The sequence below is a fragment of the Sander lucioperca genome, chromosome 2 (genome assembly GCF_008315115.2).
Source record: "Sander lucioperca isolate FBNREF2018 chromosome 2, SLUC_FBN_1.2, whole genome shotgun sequence".
Lineage (NCBI taxonomy): Eukaryota > Metazoa > Chordata > Actinopteri > Perciformes > Percidae > Sander > Sander lucioperca.
This window is the reverse complement of record NC_050174.1, coordinates 14,637,308-14,654,678: the sequence shown is the minus strand read 5'-3', so window position 1 is coordinate 14,654,678 and position 17,371 is coordinate 14,637,308. Positions and strand designations below refer to the sequence as shown.

The 17,371-nt window shown below is 42.5% G+C and overlaps 3 protein-coding genes across 9 annotated transcripts; 1 reads left to right on the top strand and 2 right to left on the bottom strand.

Annotated features, from left to right (window-relative positions):
- Positions 1-1,326: 1,326 nt before the first annotated feature.
- thoc5 (THO complex 5) lies at positions 1,327-16,925 on the bottom strand. Of its 4 annotated transcripts, XM_031308887.2 has the most exons (21): positions 8,262-8,378; positions 8,114-8,118; positions 7,875-7,979; positions 7,167-7,310; positions 6,790-6,903; positions 6,294-6,391; positions 5,992-6,138; positions 5,754-5,868; positions 5,353-5,485; positions 5,172-5,249; positions 4,893-4,936; positions 4,050-4,149; positions 3,113-3,221; positions 2,926-3,027; positions 2,736-2,832; positions 2,537-2,648; positions 2,344-2,447; positions 2,152-2,239; positions 1,939-2,054; positions 1,628-1,818; positions 1,327-1,538 (listed from the first exon to the last, which is right to left on the bottom strand). In XM_031308887.2, the coding sequence occupies exons 3-21, from the start codon at positions 7,971-7,973 to the stop codon at positions 1,475-1,477; spliced, it is 2,055 nt and encodes a 684-aa protein (XP_031164747.1). In that variant the 5' UTR covers positions 7,974-7,979; positions 8,114-8,118; positions 8,262-8,378; the 3' UTR covers positions 1,327-1,474. The 4 variants fall into 4 exon arrangements, with proteins under 4 accessions (XP_031164747.1, XP_035849583.1, XP_031164748.1 ...); XM_035993690.1 differs by lacking the exons at positions 8,114-8,118; positions 8,262-8,378 and adding an exon at positions 16,922-16,925; XM_031308888.2 differs by lacking the exon at positions 8,114-8,118 and having other exon boundaries at positions 8,262-8,388.
- On the bottom strand, positions 8,794-14,108 carry tfip11 (tuftelin interacting protein 11). 3 transcript variants are annotated; one of them, XM_035993665.1, is made up of 15 exons: positions 13,910-14,108; positions 13,085-13,300; positions 12,610-12,781; positions 12,360-12,516; positions 12,122-12,249; positions 11,846-12,007; positions 11,418-11,609; positions 11,096-11,275; positions 10,844-10,978; positions 10,632-10,735; positions 10,352-10,520; positions 9,971-10,214; positions 9,712-9,854; positions 9,426-9,591; positions 8,942-9,288 (listed from the first exon to the last, which is right to left on the bottom strand). In XM_035993665.1, exons 2-15 carry the CDS (start codon positions 13,288-13,290, stop codon positions 8,942-8,944), a joined length of 2,505 nt encoding a protein of 834 aa, XP_035849558.1. In that variant the 5' UTR covers positions 13,291-13,300; positions 13,910-14,108. The 3 variants fall into 3 exon arrangements, with proteins under 3 accessions (XP_035849563.1, XP_035849558.1, XP_031164701.1); XM_031308841.2 differs by having other exon boundaries at positions 13,085-13,292; positions 13,774-14,107; XM_035993670.1 differs by lacking the exon at positions 13,910-14,108 and having other exon boundaries at positions 8,794-9,288; positions 13,085-13,290.
- srrd (SRR1 domain containing) lies at positions 14,154-16,168 on the top strand. Of its 2 annotated transcripts, none has more exons than XM_031308842.2 (6): positions 14,154-14,422; positions 14,520-14,560; positions 15,093-15,316; positions 15,416-15,514; positions 15,611-15,762; positions 15,849-16,168. In XM_031308842.2, exons 1-6 carry the CDS (start codon positions 14,274-14,276, stop codon positions 16,087-16,089), a joined length of 906 nt encoding a protein of 301 aa, XP_031164702.1. In that variant the 5' UTR covers positions 14,154-14,273; the 3' UTR covers positions 16,090-16,168. The 2 variants fall into 2 exon arrangements, with proteins under 2 accessions (XP_031164702.1, XP_031164703.1); XM_031308843.2 differs by having other exon boundaries at positions 14,155-14,422; positions 15,108-15,316; positions 15,849-16,166.
- Positions 16,926-17,371: the final 446 nt, after the last annotated feature.

Below are 17,371 nucleotides of genomic sequence, written 5' to 3'. Positions count from 1 at the left end.
GACCACGCTCGTGCATAAATCAGGAGCAGTGCTGCTTGCTTACACTCGGATAACTGCAGAGATAAGTTCACAAACCGAGGCAGTGATTTTGTAATCCATTACTATTGATTCAAAATGACCATAAATATCACTCAATTCTGTAATAGGTTGAGTATCACATATTGGCTTAAGATGACCACTTTTTAAACCATGCCAAATTAATAAGGAAATACAAATGTCATTTTTGGTCATGACTTACAGTACTGTTCAAGCTATTCATAGATTTATACAATCTTTCACAGAAATGGTGTAGCTACATTTTTAATAGGATTTACTAATGCGAGTGCAGCAGCTGGCTACAAAAGCTCATCTTTTTTTGATACATCTCTGACATTGGAAGGTTATCTTTCCTGGCAGGATTTCAGTGTTATATTCACATCTAATCTCGTTGCATCTGATAGATGACTTTGTACTAATGGGATCAACAAACGCATCATAAAATACATCAGGTGGAAGTTACGAGTTTGTTTTTTCACGTCGCTGCATTTGAATATCACTAACTTATTAGAACTCAGTCTTACTGTTTTCCTTAATTATTCACTTCTGCAAAGACACACTATCTGGTTTCATTTTGTTTGTGCTCTTTACTGAGTTATTTAGTTAGTTATTAATAGTAGTTATTTTGCCCTTAAAGAACCAAACAACCCCATCCAACAAAAATGTTTCTTTTCACAGAAGTAAATTTGACCCTGAATAGTTAAGTTACTTTACTTTTTTGTATCTTGAGCAAGGTACAAGTAGAAGAAGTCCCAGATTGCATTACTCACTCACATTTTAAATAGTAATCACCACCAGAGTCCTCGTCTTCTACTTCTAATTACATATATCCATAAATCTACGAGGCATTAATGTCTGGATTTGGTAAAATGCTGCTGGATTTGCACTCCAATGTGCAAGAAAACAGTGATATTTTTGTCAAACACTTCTGCTCCTAGCTAATCATAAAATGAGAGTAGTCCTTGATGGAATTGGCATCAGTATCTTGAATAACAACCTTCCATTAAAGCATCCAGGATGAAAAATGAAAGGTCGAAGGCCAGCTGTTGACTATAAAATATACCAAAAATCAGTCTATGGACACAATTCTCTGGGGAAATGACTCAGCTTCCTGTAGCACTGAACCCCAGTGGCATAATAATCAGCTAGCACAAGAAATGCCTATAAATAGAGCAGCACAGAGAGAGGTGAGGGTGGAGAGGAAGGCAGAGGGATAAAACAGAGACATTTGGAGTGCACAACAAACAATGGATGCAACAGATCCTTCAATAGAAAAGAAATGCACACTCATTCAAGAAAATAACATGGTGTTTTCTTTTATTTTTAAACAGGTAAAAAGACTTTTAAAAAGAGATACTTTGTGTGTCAAAGAGCCACAAAGGTAAGCTTGAGGGAGTTAGAGTTGTAAAGTACAGCAGTGAGAATCATATGGACAAATCTAGCGGTGACTGAAGAAGCCCTGAGGGTGGTTGTACTTGAATGGCTTCAGACGATTTGGACCCCTGAGAAAGAAAGTGAGATGTCAGAGATACAGTAAATCTATTCAGATACTAAAGTGTTTGACCACTAATAGCTTCTTGTGACCGTGTACCTGACAGTGCGCAGGCACATCTTTTCTCTGGGAAACTCTCGCGGTCCCTCCACGCTGTCATCTTGTCCTTCTGTCTCCAAATACACATCCAGGCAGACACACAGGCGTGAAATTTGATTGGTCAGGAGCTGATGTCCTGGACGTGGCCCCTGTAGTTCCTTTTTGAACACATTGACCTCACTCTCCATGGCCTGAAAAAGAAAAAGATGAGTCAGTTAAAGTCTTAAATACCTAGACGTCAAATGAGCTTATGCAACAACAGAGCACAAGTTAATGGAACACAAGTGATCAATATTGGAAAAAGCTCATACTCGAAGGTTGTCATCAGTGCGTCCGCTGCGCTCTCCCTTCCAGCTGAGCGAGAGTGAGAAGAGAGGAGGGATTTCTGGGTAACGGGGATTCAGCACAACAGCGGCCTGGAGATGAGCTGAGGAAGAAAAAGATCGAAGCAGGTGGGTTATAAGAACCAAATAAAAATCCAAGTTATCAATATTGGCCAATTCTATCATCATCTATCATTTTACCTGTGCCCCTTTCCACAACAGCCATGAAGTACATATCCGTCTCCTTCGCCATCCCAGCATCGGTCACATGTCGAGTATATGGCAGATCCTAACAAGAAAAAAGTAATATCACAGTGAGATGTGCTACAAGAGGTGCATTTTCTTTTTCTTTTAAAACAAAATATCTATACAAATGTCTTTATATGTGTATACCATGTACTCCTGCTGAGTGGTAGTGGTCCAGCGAGCTAAACGGGAGAGGATCTTGGCAGGAAAGAGGTGCTGACACTCACTGGAGACTGGGATGATGCTGTGCTCTGAGGACAGGAGAACAAACAATCTCAGTCAAAATGCCCTATCGCTTCTTCAGTAGTATTTGATGTATGGTCGTTAACATATAATGTACCTAAAGAGGCAAACTGTTTGTGCAAAGCCAAGCGAGACTGGAGTCGTCCCCTCAGCAGCTTCATGGTGGTCTCCATGTGGCTGGCACTCAGAGAACTGCCCACACGCACACTCTGGAAAACATGAGCACATCCCAACATGATGAGACCGTAACACAGAAACTATGCTCAACTGGGATAATACTTGATTTCAAAATGCACCTCTGAAGGATCTCTGGGAAAATGTAGTCCTCCTAGACTCTGAACCCACATGTAGGGATGGCCCAGCTCCTCCAAATAATCAGCAAAGCAAACGATCCTAAAAAGGAAATTATGGGTTAATAATACTGAAATTCAACGGTGTGATTCGCTACACAGCTTCTCATATCCTTTAATTACTTGACATCCTCACCCGACTTTATCAAACTGGTAGCGATTAGCTGGATTGGGCGTTTCTCGTCCCTGGTCGCTGGCGTAGAGACAGCTGAGTAGAGTGTCTGATTTCAGCAGGTCCCTGCAAAAGAAGACATCATTAGACTTTCCTTTAAGGGACACAGAGAGGGAGACGGATGCTTAAGCGTGCACACACACACACACACCCTGCACTGATGGCTGAGTTGAGGTCTGTGGAGGTGGAGACCTTGGTCTTGACGGTTATAATGTTGAGATTCATCAGGTAGTAGAAGAAGAGATGGAGGATGCTGCCATCTGTGGAGACATGATGGATAACACATGGTGATGAGCTAACCCATTACTAGCTCAATACTCTCTCTACCTTCCTCTTTTCATTAATCTTCCCAGTGAATGTCCCCCAGGGTATACTTTACACTGCAGCGCATTAGAGAGCAATAACAGGGTGTGGTCACGACGGCAGCTAGCAGCACCCAGGGGATACCTACTATACTAATGGTCATCTTTCACTCACACACACACACACACACACACACACACACACACACACACACACACACACACCACTCTCTGCAGTCACAGTGAACTCAGCGACACTCTGTCACTCACTGACAGCTACGCTGCTCAATTTTTGCTTTTACTGCAGTAAACTGACTGCCGGAGCTGGCAGCAGTGAAGACAACTGGGGAGGAGAAGGCCATTAGGAATACAAGCAGAGGTTTGAGAAAGTCTGGTGATGAGAAAATATGCTTACAGCATGTCGTAGGTGCTGCAGAACCACAATGCTGCAAGCGTCTCTCTCACCTCCCCTTTAGGTAGAGTAACGTCTGCAATGCAGATCTCTCTATAATCTGTCACCATTCCTTTTATTGCCAGCAGAGGGAACACGAGGGTCAAGTGGTGTCATGACATCATAGCAGACTGGGTCACGCTCACACTTCCACTTACTATCTGGTAGATATAGAGTTACCACAATAAGCAGTATAGCTATGGATACATTACAGATTACCTGTAAGTACTCAGGCTTAACCTTGCTGTGTTAAGAGAGGGAATGCACAAAAAGGCACAGACCTATTTGGTGCAGACACTAAAATTTGAAGTCATGAAGAATGTAGAATGAGTTACCTTTACACTTGAGGTCTAAGCAGAGAGACAGAGGGTGCCTTTTCAGCATCTCCCGTCTTTTTTCATCCAGCTGGCCACCTGTAGTTGGCCTTCTTCTCTTCTGTCAATAAAAAGCAAATGATGAATGAAAAAGAAAGAAAGACAAAGTGCATGTTTGACATTGTAGCATATCAAATAAATTAGAGAAACGATTTGCATCCATTCCAGCTGCTTCCAGGAGAAACATGATAGTGACTTAGCATCTCTAGCATTTCAGCCCTCTACTGTTACAGACAAAAGGAGGAGGTGGCAGTTCAAAAGAAGGGCTGGAAGTAGTAAAAGATTGAAAAATAAGAGGGTGTTTCAGATGAGGCGTCATGTGCAAATATGCCAGAGGTTGCAACAAAATACAAAACATTTATCAACAAATCGGTAATTAAGAAAATACATATTCACTTCACTCAAAAAAACATCCCGACAGACACTCAAAAACGAGCACTGGTTCAGTGCTGAGTGTGCATGCCCGGGATGGGCTCAGGTTACGGTCACCTAGCCATTCTTGGTATATATTTCCCAGAATCCCCCAGCTGGCACCCGTCCGGATGCAGGAAGCTATCAACAGCCGCACCCCACCCCGCCAGACCATGTGGGACAGCTGGGGCTTCAGGGACAGTATGTGTGTCCGTTGCAAAGACGGGTATATTAAGAAATCATTGAACTCACTGATCTGAGAGAGTGTGTGTTTGTGTGTGTGTGTGCGTGAGAGTGCGAGTGTGTGTGTGTGTGTGTGTGTGAGTGTGTGTGTGTGTGTGTGTGTGTGTGTGTGTGTGTGTGTGAGAGAGTAAAGCCAAGCCTGAGACTCACCGTTTTCTCTTGCTCCTCCTCTGCATCAGAGTCACTCTCATCATCTAGATAAAACCAGAACACAAAACAGTTTTGTTTTGTTGGAGATGCATCTCTCACATCTTTCAACATCTTGAAATAATAACACAACAGATGATGAACTGCACAACAAAGCAAAGGGTTTGTGTGATTTGTAATTTCCCTTGCGGGATTAATAAAGTATAAATTATTATTATTATTTATTATGATATGTGCAGATGCTGTATGTGTAATGGCAGGCATGTAAAGTAGTGTTTGTACCCTGGGAATCCTCTGGAGGTTTGGACAGGGCCTTGGCCTCATCCACATCACCACTTATTGAGACACTCAGGTTCTTGTCTGACATGGAAACAAAAGAAATCATTGACAACCAGGGCTTACATCCCATAAAAAAACTCTACTTGGCCTTAAAAACACAGGATATTCTCTAATGACTACTGACCACAGGCCTGGCCATAGGCATTGGCTTGAACAAACAGGACATAGAGAGGTGGAGGCAGGTGGCGGGCAACCTCTGTCTGTATCTGAGCCTGCTCAAAAGGCATGGACAGATACTCCTGCACCGGGAGAGAGGCCTATGAAAGAAGAGAGAGCATACATCAGCATATTATCATTCAGAGGATCTATACATTGTGTCCATTGGTGGTACAGCAGTTAAGACCTTCACCTCAATGAATGAAGAAAAAAAGAATATAATAAATTAAACAGTCTATATACATAATAAATGAACACATTTTTCAACACTTTCAAAATCAGTGCTTTAAGCTGCTGCGACTGAAACAAAAGTGTTGTCCTATCAAAGCTCAAAACCTTTACAATATGGCACCCAAGCAGTTGCTATACCTGCATGATGGCATTGAGTCCTGGCTGCAAGCTTGTCAGATGTTCCTTCTTCACCTCGATGCTCTTATGGATCTTCTCCTTTGTGGCCAGGGACTCCCTGTATTCTTCTGCCAACCTGTGTCCAAGCACAAATTTTTAACAGTTGCTCTATGGTCCCAAAAAAAAAAAAAAAAATCAAGACTGTTTTTTTGACCACAGCATGCTACTAACGCACTATGCTGTGTGCAAGTTTGCTTACCTCTTCCTCTGTTCAAGCTCCCAGTCCAGTCGTGCCAGTGTGAGCTGGTGGGGATCATTTTTTGTGATGTGAGGCCTGGAAATGTCCTGTGGCGCCTCCTGGTAAAACGCTTCCTCAGACACCAAGTCTATCTCCTCATGCTTAGACCTGGACCAGGGAAAGGTATGTGAACTCAGCATTTTTTAAACATTTCTTAAACTAAACTTGTTCATGTACATAATAATGTATAGCTTTAGTGGATTTAGTCTCAAGTACGTTCAAAGTAAAAGCTGTTCCAGTGAAACGATATATTATGTACTAACTTGAACTCCAGACACTTGCTGATCTCCTTCTGAAGATGCATAACTTCATACAGCAGGTTCTGTAACTGGAGGTGCAGCACATCCACCCTCTGCTTCGCCTGAATGAAAAAAAGGTGGTTAAGGTTGGTTTACAAACATAACCCAGGCGACCCTGGAAATAAATACATGCAAACAATATGCCAAGAATCAGAACCAGGATTCAATAAGATCAAGGATCAATGCGCAGGATCCAAAACTGGACCGATAAATTCTAAATATAAACAAAACTGAGGGTGTATAAGCTATGTTTGCTGACAGTGGCAGCTACTGCAGTTAGGTGTTAAAAGTAGAAACAAAGTGCTTGGTGTTTAACTTGCCTTTCCTGATCAGCACAAAAAGGAGCCGAGACAGCACTTTTTTAGCGAATGAATGGAATCGAGTGAACTTAACCTAAGCTGGTATTTCTTTTAATATGTCATGAAAGTTGGATAGCATTCGAGAGTTGTGTGCGAGTTACCTCGTGTGTCTGGTCTCTGCCTCTCTTTAGTCGCATGTGAGCCAGACGATTGAGTTTTTTCAGATTCATGAAGTGGATGCAGCTCTGCATACGTCTCTGCTCGACCTCAGCACACTGAGAACAGACACAACTAGTTAGATTCATTATTGTAGTAAAGACACAGAATCAACTTTGTCTAAGATGATATATACAACATTGTGATGCATTAGATTTAACAATACCACAAACCGTATGTATAAAGTTTCTGCTATGGAGGAATGTACTTATTGCTACAGTCCGTGACAAACCAGCACATCACTTGATGAGTTTAGTCTGTAACGTGACGGCATTATTACTGACTATGAAATCAGTCTGTAATAAGTCTGAATGATGTTTACCCCCTCCTTGGCTCCATTCGCTTTCAGCTCCTGGATCTCACTCATGAGTGTGGCCAAACTCTCGCATGACTCTTTGTACTGCAGGAAGTCCTGCTCAGGGTCCCTGCTGTCCAGCTCCACTTCCTCACTATACACTCGCACATCCTAGAAAATTACAAAAAACCTAAATCAATGTGAACAGTATATCAACGACACCACTGTTGGTCATCATTTACTTACTACATTCACTTATTGGTGCTATAAGAACAAAAAGTCAGAGTCCTGAATCCATTATAACACAACTAGCAGGGACTCAGACTTGTGGTCAAAGAAGTGGTGAGTTAATTCAGGTCCCAAATTTCAAAACTCTGAACTTAACTCAAACTTCAATTTTGATAACTCATATTTTCACTTATCACCTGGTTACGTGGTTAGTAACAATATAGTGCTTAGAAATAGTGGATGTACATCCAACCTAGTAATTGTATTCATGGTTCAGTTATCACCAAGGGTTTTGTGTTCAATCACACGAGGACCTTTATCCCAATCCTAAAAGTAGATACATAGATATTTCGTGAAAGATGTGCAAAATGTAACTCTTCAATTCGCTAAAGTGGATAAAGTAATTAGGTCTGTTTGGAAATCTCCCAACACACTGCAGCAGCACACTGCGGCCCCTCCGTTCCCGTCAACCGGGCCCTCTCGGTGGCGTCCTGACGTTAACGTTACCTGCTGGTCCCCTTCCCCGCGACCTCGCTTCATCTCTGGGGTTCCTCCTTCACTGCGGAGAACCTTAGACTTTCGCTTCTTCAGGGCGTCCGACGACATGGGGGGCTGGATAAAGATGGGAAATATTTAGGCTCAATACAATACAGTTAAGATAAGCCGAGTAAACCTTTTGACGTGAGTTACAGTAACTTTACGTGCCAACAACATTTCTCTATTAGCAGGCTAGCTAGTGCTAGCACTGTTGCTCTGTGATGGCTGACTAGCTAGCTTTTTGGCTAACAGCCCTTAGCCTTTCGGCTCATAAAGGCATGTTTCCAATCATAGATACCAAATAGACACAATGTATTTTAAGTTTGATATGATATCTATAAATAGCCACATAGCTACCTTCTTAGTACACAAACCACCTGGAATCCTTAAATCGTGCCCAAATGCATATGTACAGGATACTTTGTTTAACCCTCAACCGCAAAGCGCCCAAGACGGACGGAAGCTCTGCTGTGCCAAAAAAAAAAATAGGGCCAAAAGAGGAACCAGCAGCTACACTGCCACCTACAGAAGAAAAACATAATTCAAAAGACCACACGACACTAAACAATTTATAAACCACTAATGGTGAAAATATATAAGGCACATTAAACGTAGCAACACCATAATCATTTAAGAAATTAAAATCATGTACGTAAATATCAACAATATGTATTGTTTTTAAATAAAAGGACTAATACTACATTAGTACACAAGCATTTTTTGATTGCCAAGAAATGTGCTTTATAGAGACCTTTGCCTTGCCTGTGTTGAATGCAAAACCTTATGAAAACCAACTAATATCATACATACACAGCTCTACTCTATACTGAACTTGAACGTACTTATTTACATTTCACATCTAACTAAAACAGCAAATAAATAGGCCACATACATTTGAAAATTATTTATTCACAGTTCTAGTGACACTTTAAAAATGTACAAAGACACATACGACAAGGATCAGCATACTGAAGTTAACATTTGTACTACTTATTCTCTTTTACACTTAGCAGACCAAGGAATCAGTCAGCCCACCCTCACTTGGCCATATCTATCAGACTCTGCAAAGACGTGGGCACCCAAGTCTTCTCTCCTTGCACAAACACAACCCCTCTGTCTATGTAAATGACAATACGCCCAAAGGTGTACAGCTGTTTGCCCTCGTGCCGTTTGGCCACTAAGGGCATAAAGACAATGTTGTTCTCCTCTGCCTTAGTCTGGATAAGATCTTTGAAGTTAGTCGGCACACCAGCACTGATGCCTCTGTGAGCCACGCTCTCAGCATCTCTGCGCTCCTGCATCGCTTCATATTGGAAGTCCTTTCGTCTCTCTGTCTGTGTTAGATATGCAATATTCTCCCTTGCACCAGGTTGCATATATCCACCTGTGGATATGAAAAAGAATGAGGGTTGTAGTATGTTTTGTTGCAGCAGAGAAAAAAAGGGATGAATTATCATGTTTTATAAAGGAATGCTGTTCTATTTTTCATGTTTATTTTCTAAGACCATGTGTAATACCAACCCATGCCTGAAGACACTGCGCGGTTCATGATGTCCAAAGCTTCGTTGAACTTCTCTTTGATGAGCGTCTGTGACAACAAGGCGTCACTAAACATGCTTTTCCAACCCAGGTACCATTTAGTGATTTCCTCATAGTTAGGACTGTTGCTCAACCATGAACACAGGACCTATAATCACCAAAACACAAACAGCCATAAAGTCACAAAAAACTAAACATTTAATAAAATTAAGTATATACAATAATTGCAGTTTGGTACTTTCTGTTTTGTGTAAGTATATTCACTGACCTGCAACCACTTTGTAAAGAAGTTTTTGTCCAGCAGCGACACAAGGCTGGAAGGGGACAACATGCCCTCCCAGTCCATCACCCAGTGAAATGGCTCCATCTGCTGCTGATGAGGGTTGATAACCAGCTCTTCCAGACACAGAGCTGAGGAGGGACACAGAAGCCATCACATGAAGAAGAGAAACCAGAGAGGAAAAGGAGGGACAGTAAAGGATAAGAATATACATTTTCTTCCACTGCTGTCACTGATAAAGACATACCTAGTTTAGGGATGATATTTTTCACCATGAAGGCCTCCCATGCACCTGGTGTGAAAACATCTTTCCAAGGCTGCAGGATGAGGCGGGCTGAAGCGTCGCTGGGATGCCATCGCTGCAAGGCATTGGAGAGTTTGCTCCTGATTGGTGGGTAAAGAGGCTCTAGACGTGATTGGAGCAGAGGAAGCCAAGGATGGATCCAGGAGTGGATGGGCACTGTGTCAGTTAAAGGGTTCCAGTTATCCACCTATTAAACAGAAATGAATGAAAACAGCTCACAGTGTAGGAGCCAATTATCCACAGGTAAATTATGTGAAATGATCAAAACCATGGGAGTTTCTCTCCATCCAGGTAGGTATGTCTTTAAGTGGAGATGTGTCTTGCCTCTCGCTGTAGCCGGGGTAAGATCAGCTGCTCCATCAGGTGATCCAGGATCCACACGGGGAGAAGAGGAGCCCACACTTCCACGCAGTCCACCATTGGCCCTACTATACGAGGCTGCCAGCCTGACACACAGGGCCGCATCACTGGGATCCAAACTTCCCACAACAGTCTGGACCAACAAAGATAGGACACACATGTCACAAACACATGTAGTCAAAAATGTATTAATTTATGTAAAGATGAGCACAGCTTATTATACATTGTGTGTGTTTAAAATGACCTGTGGTAAGGGTCCATGTTTGAATCTGGGGCACTGTTATGGAGGTCTCTAGATTCAAGGATTGCTCTCCACTGACCGATGTCTTCCAGACAATAAGAGCTGTCCTGAAATATTTAGAGAACAGTATGAGAAGTGGCAGCTTCATTACTAATTATTGATGATTAAAGTATGTAGTTACCTCAAAATAAAATAAATGCAAAAGCATACGCTACCTTCAGAGGGTCCCAGGAACGAACTTTCTCTTTGAGTAGTGGCTGAACAACAGCTACAGCCAGGTCTGCCAATCCCATCGTCTTGTATTCTTCATAATAGTCTGTTTGTAAAGTCTCAAAGATCCGGGCACACTCCTGAAGAAAGAGAAGAAAGGCACCAAAGCCATTACATATTTCGATGTGATAACAGAGCAAGAACTAACAAACTGAAACAACTGTAGCTGTTAGTCTGTGTGTTCACTGCATATGTACCTGCAGGGTGGGTCCCTCCCCAGGTGCCATCTCCCCAGAAGGAAAACGTCCCACCAATGCCAAAACGGCTTCCATTCTCTGGATGGATTCTTGCTCTGCATCCAGTCTGCTCTGCAGTGCTAGTGACTCATGGCTCAGAGACACAACCACATCTTTTTCATGCTGCAGACGTCTGGCGGACTACAGGAGGTGGAAAATAACATAGCATAAGAGAATGCATGCAAGTATGTGGTAGAAGAAGAAGTGGCTGAATGGTACATAGAAAACTTGTAGAAACTCGTAGCCATAGATATTTTGGCAGGTATTTTTGGTTCCCTCGTACCTGTAATATGTCCTGTTCTGTGAGGTCTATCAGAAGCTGCAGGTTATGTTCGAGTTCAGGGAGAGCAAAGCCAGATCCCTTCTGATCCTGAGCCGACAAGCTTGGAGGACCTTCATCTGGAACACTGTGCTTGTTGGACATCTGACTGTAACTGTAATATACCTTTTGTTCTCTTCCAGTCATATCTATAACCTAGAGATGGGAACAGATATGGGGTAAATGAGATTTGGAGACAAAAATGGCAGCTGACCATTTGCTTACATTCATATTATAATGTCATCCACATGGGCTTGTAGAGAGTGCCCAAGTCCTATTAACTTATGTTCCCAATGCTTGTTATAACATTACAGCTTAATTCAATAGTGCCCTGATAACATTCCTGTGAGACAGACGCAAAAGAGTGTTAATGCAAGTCTTTTCAAACATACCTTGACCTGTGCCAACTCTCCAGCGGATGCTGCTGTACTGCGCCCTGCCAGCTTGCCTTTAGCTTTCAACTCGTCCACAGTTCTGTAAGAGTACTTGGGTTTCTTCTTTCCTATAGAGCTTGCAGGATCCTTGCGCCACTGGCCTAGCTCCTTCTGAAACTCCTACACAGACAGACATTGAGAATAATGTCAAAATAATGTTGAATGACTCTTCAATATCACTTCTGCTTTATAATCTAACAGTGGCTGAGTTGGAAAAAGAGGGAAAGACTCTACCTTTTCCTCCTCTTCCTCCGAGTCGACCACAGGAAAATCCTGAAGACTCTGCTGGGTTCGTTCATTGCCATAAGCACCCACGGCTCCCTTGCCTTTACGAACCTTTGCCTCAATGGGGTTTATAATACCTGAAGCAATAAGAGGAGAGTAGAGTCAGAGTATACCAACTACTCTGTTGCTCCTGTAAAACACACGCTACTAAATGTTTAAATAACATAGCCTCCTCAGGCCTACCCACCTTGAGCATTCTTGCCCAGGCCTTTGCCTGGTTGGTAGCCCATTTTCTGCAGAAGTTTCTGTCCAATTCCCTTTGTGTGCTTCTCCCAGGTACCAATGCCTTTACCAGACTGTATGCCACCGGCAAACCTCTGGGACTGGTTCCCCCGGAAATTACCCTAGCCAAACAAGAAAAATAAAATCAGTTTTTGACAAAACACTGTTACAGGGGCACTGCAAGGGGCAAACAACATACACACAACAGAATTTACCATCTGGAGTTTTTTGGGTGCAGCGCCACGAGGAGGGGGAGGTGCTGAAGGACCATCTTCCTCTGAGTCATCAGAGCCTCCTTCTACTTTTTGTTGTTGCTGTTTCTCCTCAGCTGCAGATTTGCGCAGACCAGCACTCACAAAGTTCACTGGAGCACTGTAGTCTTTGGATCTGGAAAAAACACAAACACTTGACTAATGTTGTTTACAATTGCAAAAAGAAAAAAAGAAAGAAAAAAAAACAGCAGTTGGTTTTTATATGGACCATTTCTGTTGGGATGACTACGATGGGTTCTTGCATTGAAGTCTGTTCACCTTTGAATAGCGTTTCCCTTAGATTTGTGTTTCCGCCCATAGGTTAGGCTATGTTTAGGCGTAGCAGAGATAACTGGTTGGGGTTAGCGATATGGTTGGGTGTAGGTTAAGGTAACAACAGGATCACTGGGGCAGCAACAAAAATAAACCCATGCCTTACTTCTTGCCTCCAAAGCTAGGCCTCTCATCCTCGTCTGAGTCCCTGTCAGCCCAGATGCCATAGGTAGCCTGGTCTTTGGTCTGCCTGAATCTGCGGCGGTCTGGGTTGAACTCATTGGCCAGGTCCCAGTCTGTCACCTCAAAGCTCTCTATCTCCACACCTTCCTCCTCCTCCTCTCTCCTCCCATACAGATGGGACATGGACATCTCTGGATATCAAATAACAAAGGTTAAAGTAACGTTAGTGTAAAAACTCCAAATGATAAGCAACATCAAGAAGCCATCTTTATGACAACCGAGCAATCTCTGCTGATGAAAGCCACGAGAGGTGGCTGAAAGCTCGCGAATAAATCTAGTTAAGTAAGTTGAGATTTCATTACGTTTTATTTATTTTGAATGCTTTGTAGCTGTGATCATGTGGTCATTGTATCTTGCCCATATATGAGGCCAACAACTATTTAATATAAACAGCATAATCTCAAATAGCTAACGTTAGCTACAGTAACGTTAGTTATGCAACATCTATACTCTTCGTAAAAAAAAAAATCTAAACTATGGCTCTACTATTCTACGTACTGCCGCTGTGGAGAAAACAAGGTGAAAGAGAAGCTAATATTTACTAGCAAAAGCTAACGTTAGCTAGCTAACGTTACCCGAAAACCTAATGAAAATACTGGTACTATAACTCACCTGAAACGTTCGTTATCCCCCTACTTCGAAATTATATATACAGTATGTTCATCTGTGGTAGTAATGAAGGGTAACCCAGCTGAAATCAGCTATCTCACTATTCGGTTTTACCATGGGTTTTACACACGAAAACACAAGTACTTCCGGTTGCCGGTGTTTCACCAAACATTGTACCCCGAAAAATGTGTTTCCCTTTTCTCAATTTACATGTAAGTTACGCGTAAATGTGTCTCAATTATACAGAAGAAAACAAAATCATTTAGAAGGTTGTTCAATTGTGTTTGGCTTTTCGATTCGCGGTCGAAAACGCGGACAGGGGTTACGGAATACAAAATGTGGCATAGAACCGGAAGAGGAAATGCGTGTGTTACACTCAAAATAGTCCCATTTGCTTCAGAATCGCCAACCCATGGCAGCATTTATATTAGAACTTTGTTAATAAATATATTTGTATCGCATGTCTGCGTATGTGTATATAGGGCACCGGTGAATTGTTATAGATGTCGGACACCGGGGAGGAGTGGCAGGTGGCCCGGCGACGAAAAGGTGCAGCGCGAAAATCAAAACCAATTCAGGTGTCCTCACATTCAACATGCTGCCAGGACCAGCTGGACATCGGGAAAACTGTTAAACGAATCAGAGACACAGTGTAATAAGCCTAAGTCCAGTTAAGCAGCAGATTCCTGTAATATCGTTCATTTTTCAGATGGAGTCAATTAACTCTGCTTATCATCCTTCCTCTGTAGGTCTGAGCTAAAATGCGAGGAGTTTTGTCAACAGTGGAAAGGTGAGTTTAGCTGGACAAGTTGAGTTAAATGGGGAAGAACAGGAATACATACAGAAGTAAGCAAGAAGAAGATGTGGTGTCCAGAATGAGGCTAGGACATACAGGATTAAATAGAACATTATTTATAATGAAAAAGCATGTTGATGGAATGTGTGAATATTGCGATAGTCAAGAAACCATAGAGCATGTAATTATGTATTGTCCTAAATACCATCAAGCCAGACAAAGATTGATTTCACAACTGGGTGAAAATCAGATGACATTAAATTTACATGATATACTGCAAAAAGGATCAGGTGAAATTTGTTTTTATTTTTTGTTTTCTTTTTTGAAGATAACTGGGTTATTAGAAAGGATTTAAGAAAGTGTAGGTTGACCTCTTGATCCACACTCCAGTCCAGATGGTGGCGGTAATGCTCCAAAAAGCTGGTTGCCAACCGCCATTCAAAAACACAAGAAGAAGAAGAAGTTGAGTTAAATACTTTTGTTTGGCTGTGAAATCATTTAGCTTGCAGCTCAGTGACCCTTTCAGGAACCTTGTCTTCAGAGCAGGTGCTTGTGGCAGGATCAGCAGCCCTCTCAAAACCTCCAGAGAACAGGGACACCGAGGGCACCACCGACCAGCTGGGGAGCCGCAGAGATGGCAGACGATGTCAACAGCTGGAGTGTGTTTGTTATGGCCTTGGCTCCTTTTCCTCCTGTGTCTCAGCTCGCTTCCAGCTTGCCATGTTGCTGCTGCTGCTGGATGCAGGACAGGTTGGAGGATGTGCTTACTGTTTATTCAATGAGATAACAAACCGTCTGTGAGGCCCTGTTCATTATAAGTTATGTGTCTCACTGCTCCTCTCTCTTTAGATTCCACCAAGGGACTGCTATGTTTACGACCCCATGTTCTCATCTGGAGAGAGGGATGTCTTAAGAGAGCTGGGTCTGACTGTACTCACAGAAAATGAGGTCAGTGAAGGTGAAGTTAGCAGCTATACTAGCAGATATACAGTGTGGAGAACAAATACAAAAAACAACAGCATTGTTTCTCACTGTATTGTGCAGGAGGGGAAGCGTCTGGTGACTAAACCCACACTCTTTTACCTGATGCATTGTGGGAAAGCCCTGTACAACAACCTTCTGTGGAAAAATTGGAATGCACAATGTCTTCCTCTGATGATAATCATTGGGAACAGCTTCAATGGCATGATGGACAGGTTAGTACAAGACATGAATCAGAGAGATGACGTTAAAGAAATTAGAGGAGAGGTGAGGTGACGTCTCCTGTCTGTCGTCCCAACAGGACAATCGAGAGAGAGTTCAAGCGGGACTACAGCTACATTACTCAGGCTGTCTCTGTGTGTGAGGAGGGACAGCTACCTTGTCCATCCCGTCTGATTGACATCTTCAGTGACACTGCAGTCATCACCTTTCCTACCAGCAGCCTAAACAAACTCCCACAATCCACCTGGGCAGAGCCGCCTGAACCAAAGTACCAACACTGCCCTGATTTGGAGATAATTCAAAGGGAAACACAGAGCTGAGACAGGAGATGAACAAGAAATGGACAGTACTTTGTTTTTTATTGATGCATTGATATAAGCAGTTAAAACATATTTTTTTTCTTTTTGGATGCTTTTATATAGGCCTTAGTGGTCCCCTAATACTGTATCTGAAGTCTCTTTCCCGAAATTAAGCCTTGGTGCAGAATTACAGCCACTAGAGCCAGTCCCACAATGAGCTTTCCTTAGGATGTGCCATTTCTGTGTCTGTAGTTTTAAATGCTAATGAGGAGAGAAGCGGGGCAAGGTGGAGGGTGGGGGTGTGGCATTGACCAGCTTGCCATGGGCAAAGCAGAGGGGGAGGTAACCTTTCCCCTTATGACGACACATAGGGAAGATTCCAGATTGGCCCATCTGAGCTTACTTTTTCTCAAAGGCAGAGCAGGATTCCCAGAGCTCGGTTTACACCTATCGCCATATCTAGCCACTGGGGGACCATAGGCAGGCTAGGGGAAGTCATATTAATGTTAAAAAACCTCATAAAGTGAAATGTTCTTGCCATGGGACCTTTAACCCTGCTTCAAAGGTCTGAATCTTGCAATACTATCATGGTAGTTTATATCAAGGCCTAATTTGGGAGAAAGAAGTATGGTTGAGCATCTTGGACCTGTTCTCAATACCCTCTGAAAATCTTGTTTTTGCTGAACAATTTCTCACCTTGCTGCAGTTATGTACAGGTGTACTTCAGGACAATGTGACATCACTGTTGTATTAAAATGCACGTTGACACGTAGAGTTTCATCATGTTAACATGGCATATTTTTGATACAACAAAAAGTGACGCATTAACGTGCCTTTTCTGGTTGTGGCCAACGAGGGGCTTTGAATCAAGGCACTCATGCATATCCTGTATTTGTACCTGTTATCTGTAATTTGCGCAAATGGCGTTCCATACATTTCTGACCACACCCAGCCACACCTATCTGGGATTCTGTGTACAGCTGGGTGTGGCTCACACTTGTTAAGCAGGTAGGACAGGCATATCTCCAGATATCCAACACTTTTCTAGAGCATCACATTGTAGTACAATTTTTACTTTTACGTGAAAACAAAAACAAATTATATGATGGTTTTCAAGGTTGTGGCTGTGCAGATTGATGTTGTTACCATTGTCCACATCAGTGGTTGTCTGGAAGTTGAAAAAACACTCTTACTCTAAATCATTGTTAGTAATGTGTACAACATATCTTGTAAATGGAGAAAAACAGGTGTCATCCTTTATGTAAGGGTTAATGCCTGATGAGGTGTCCATTGTCAGTAATTA

Excerpts from the sequence above, each read along its gene's own strand:
- srrd (XM_031308842.2), top strand. The coding sequence starts at position 14,274 with ATGTCGGACACCGGGGAGGAGTGGCAGGTGGCCCGGCGACGAAAAGGT. Across the intron at positions 14,423-14,519 it reads AAACGAATCAGAGACACAGT|GTCTGAGCTAAAATGCGAGG; the intron begins GTAATAAGCCTA and ends CTTCCTCTGTAG. Across the intron at positions 15,515-15,610 it reads CTGTACTCACAGAAAATGAG|GAGGGGAAGCGTCTGGTGAC; the intron begins GTCAGTGAAGGT and ends TGTATTGTGCAG.
- thoc5 (XM_035993690.1), bottom strand. The coding sequence starts at position 7,973 with ATGTCGTCGGACGCCCTGAAGAAGCGAAAGTCTAAGGTTCTCCGCAGT. Across the intron at positions 3,222-4,049 it reads CTTAGACCTCAAGTGTAAAG|ATGGCAGCATCCTCCATCTC; the intron begins GTAACTCATTCT and ends ATGTCTCCACAG. Across the intron at positions 2,833-2,925 it reads TACCAGTTTGATAAAGTCGG|GATCGTTTGCTTTGCTGATT; the intron begins GTGAGGATGTCA and ends TTTCCTTTTTAG.
- tfip11 (XM_035993665.1), bottom strand. The coding sequence starts at position 13,290 with ATGTCCATGTCCCATCTGTATGGGAGGAGAGAGGAGGAGGAGGAAGGT. Across the intron at positions 10,215-10,351 it reads TACCCCGGCTACAGCGAGAG|GTGGATAACTGGAACCCTTT; the intron begins GCAAGACACATC and ends TCTGTTTAATAG. Across the intron at positions 9,592-9,711 it reads TCTTTACAAAGTGGTTGCAG|GTCCTGTGTTCATGGTTGAG; the intron begins GTCAGTGAATAT and ends TGGTGATTATAG.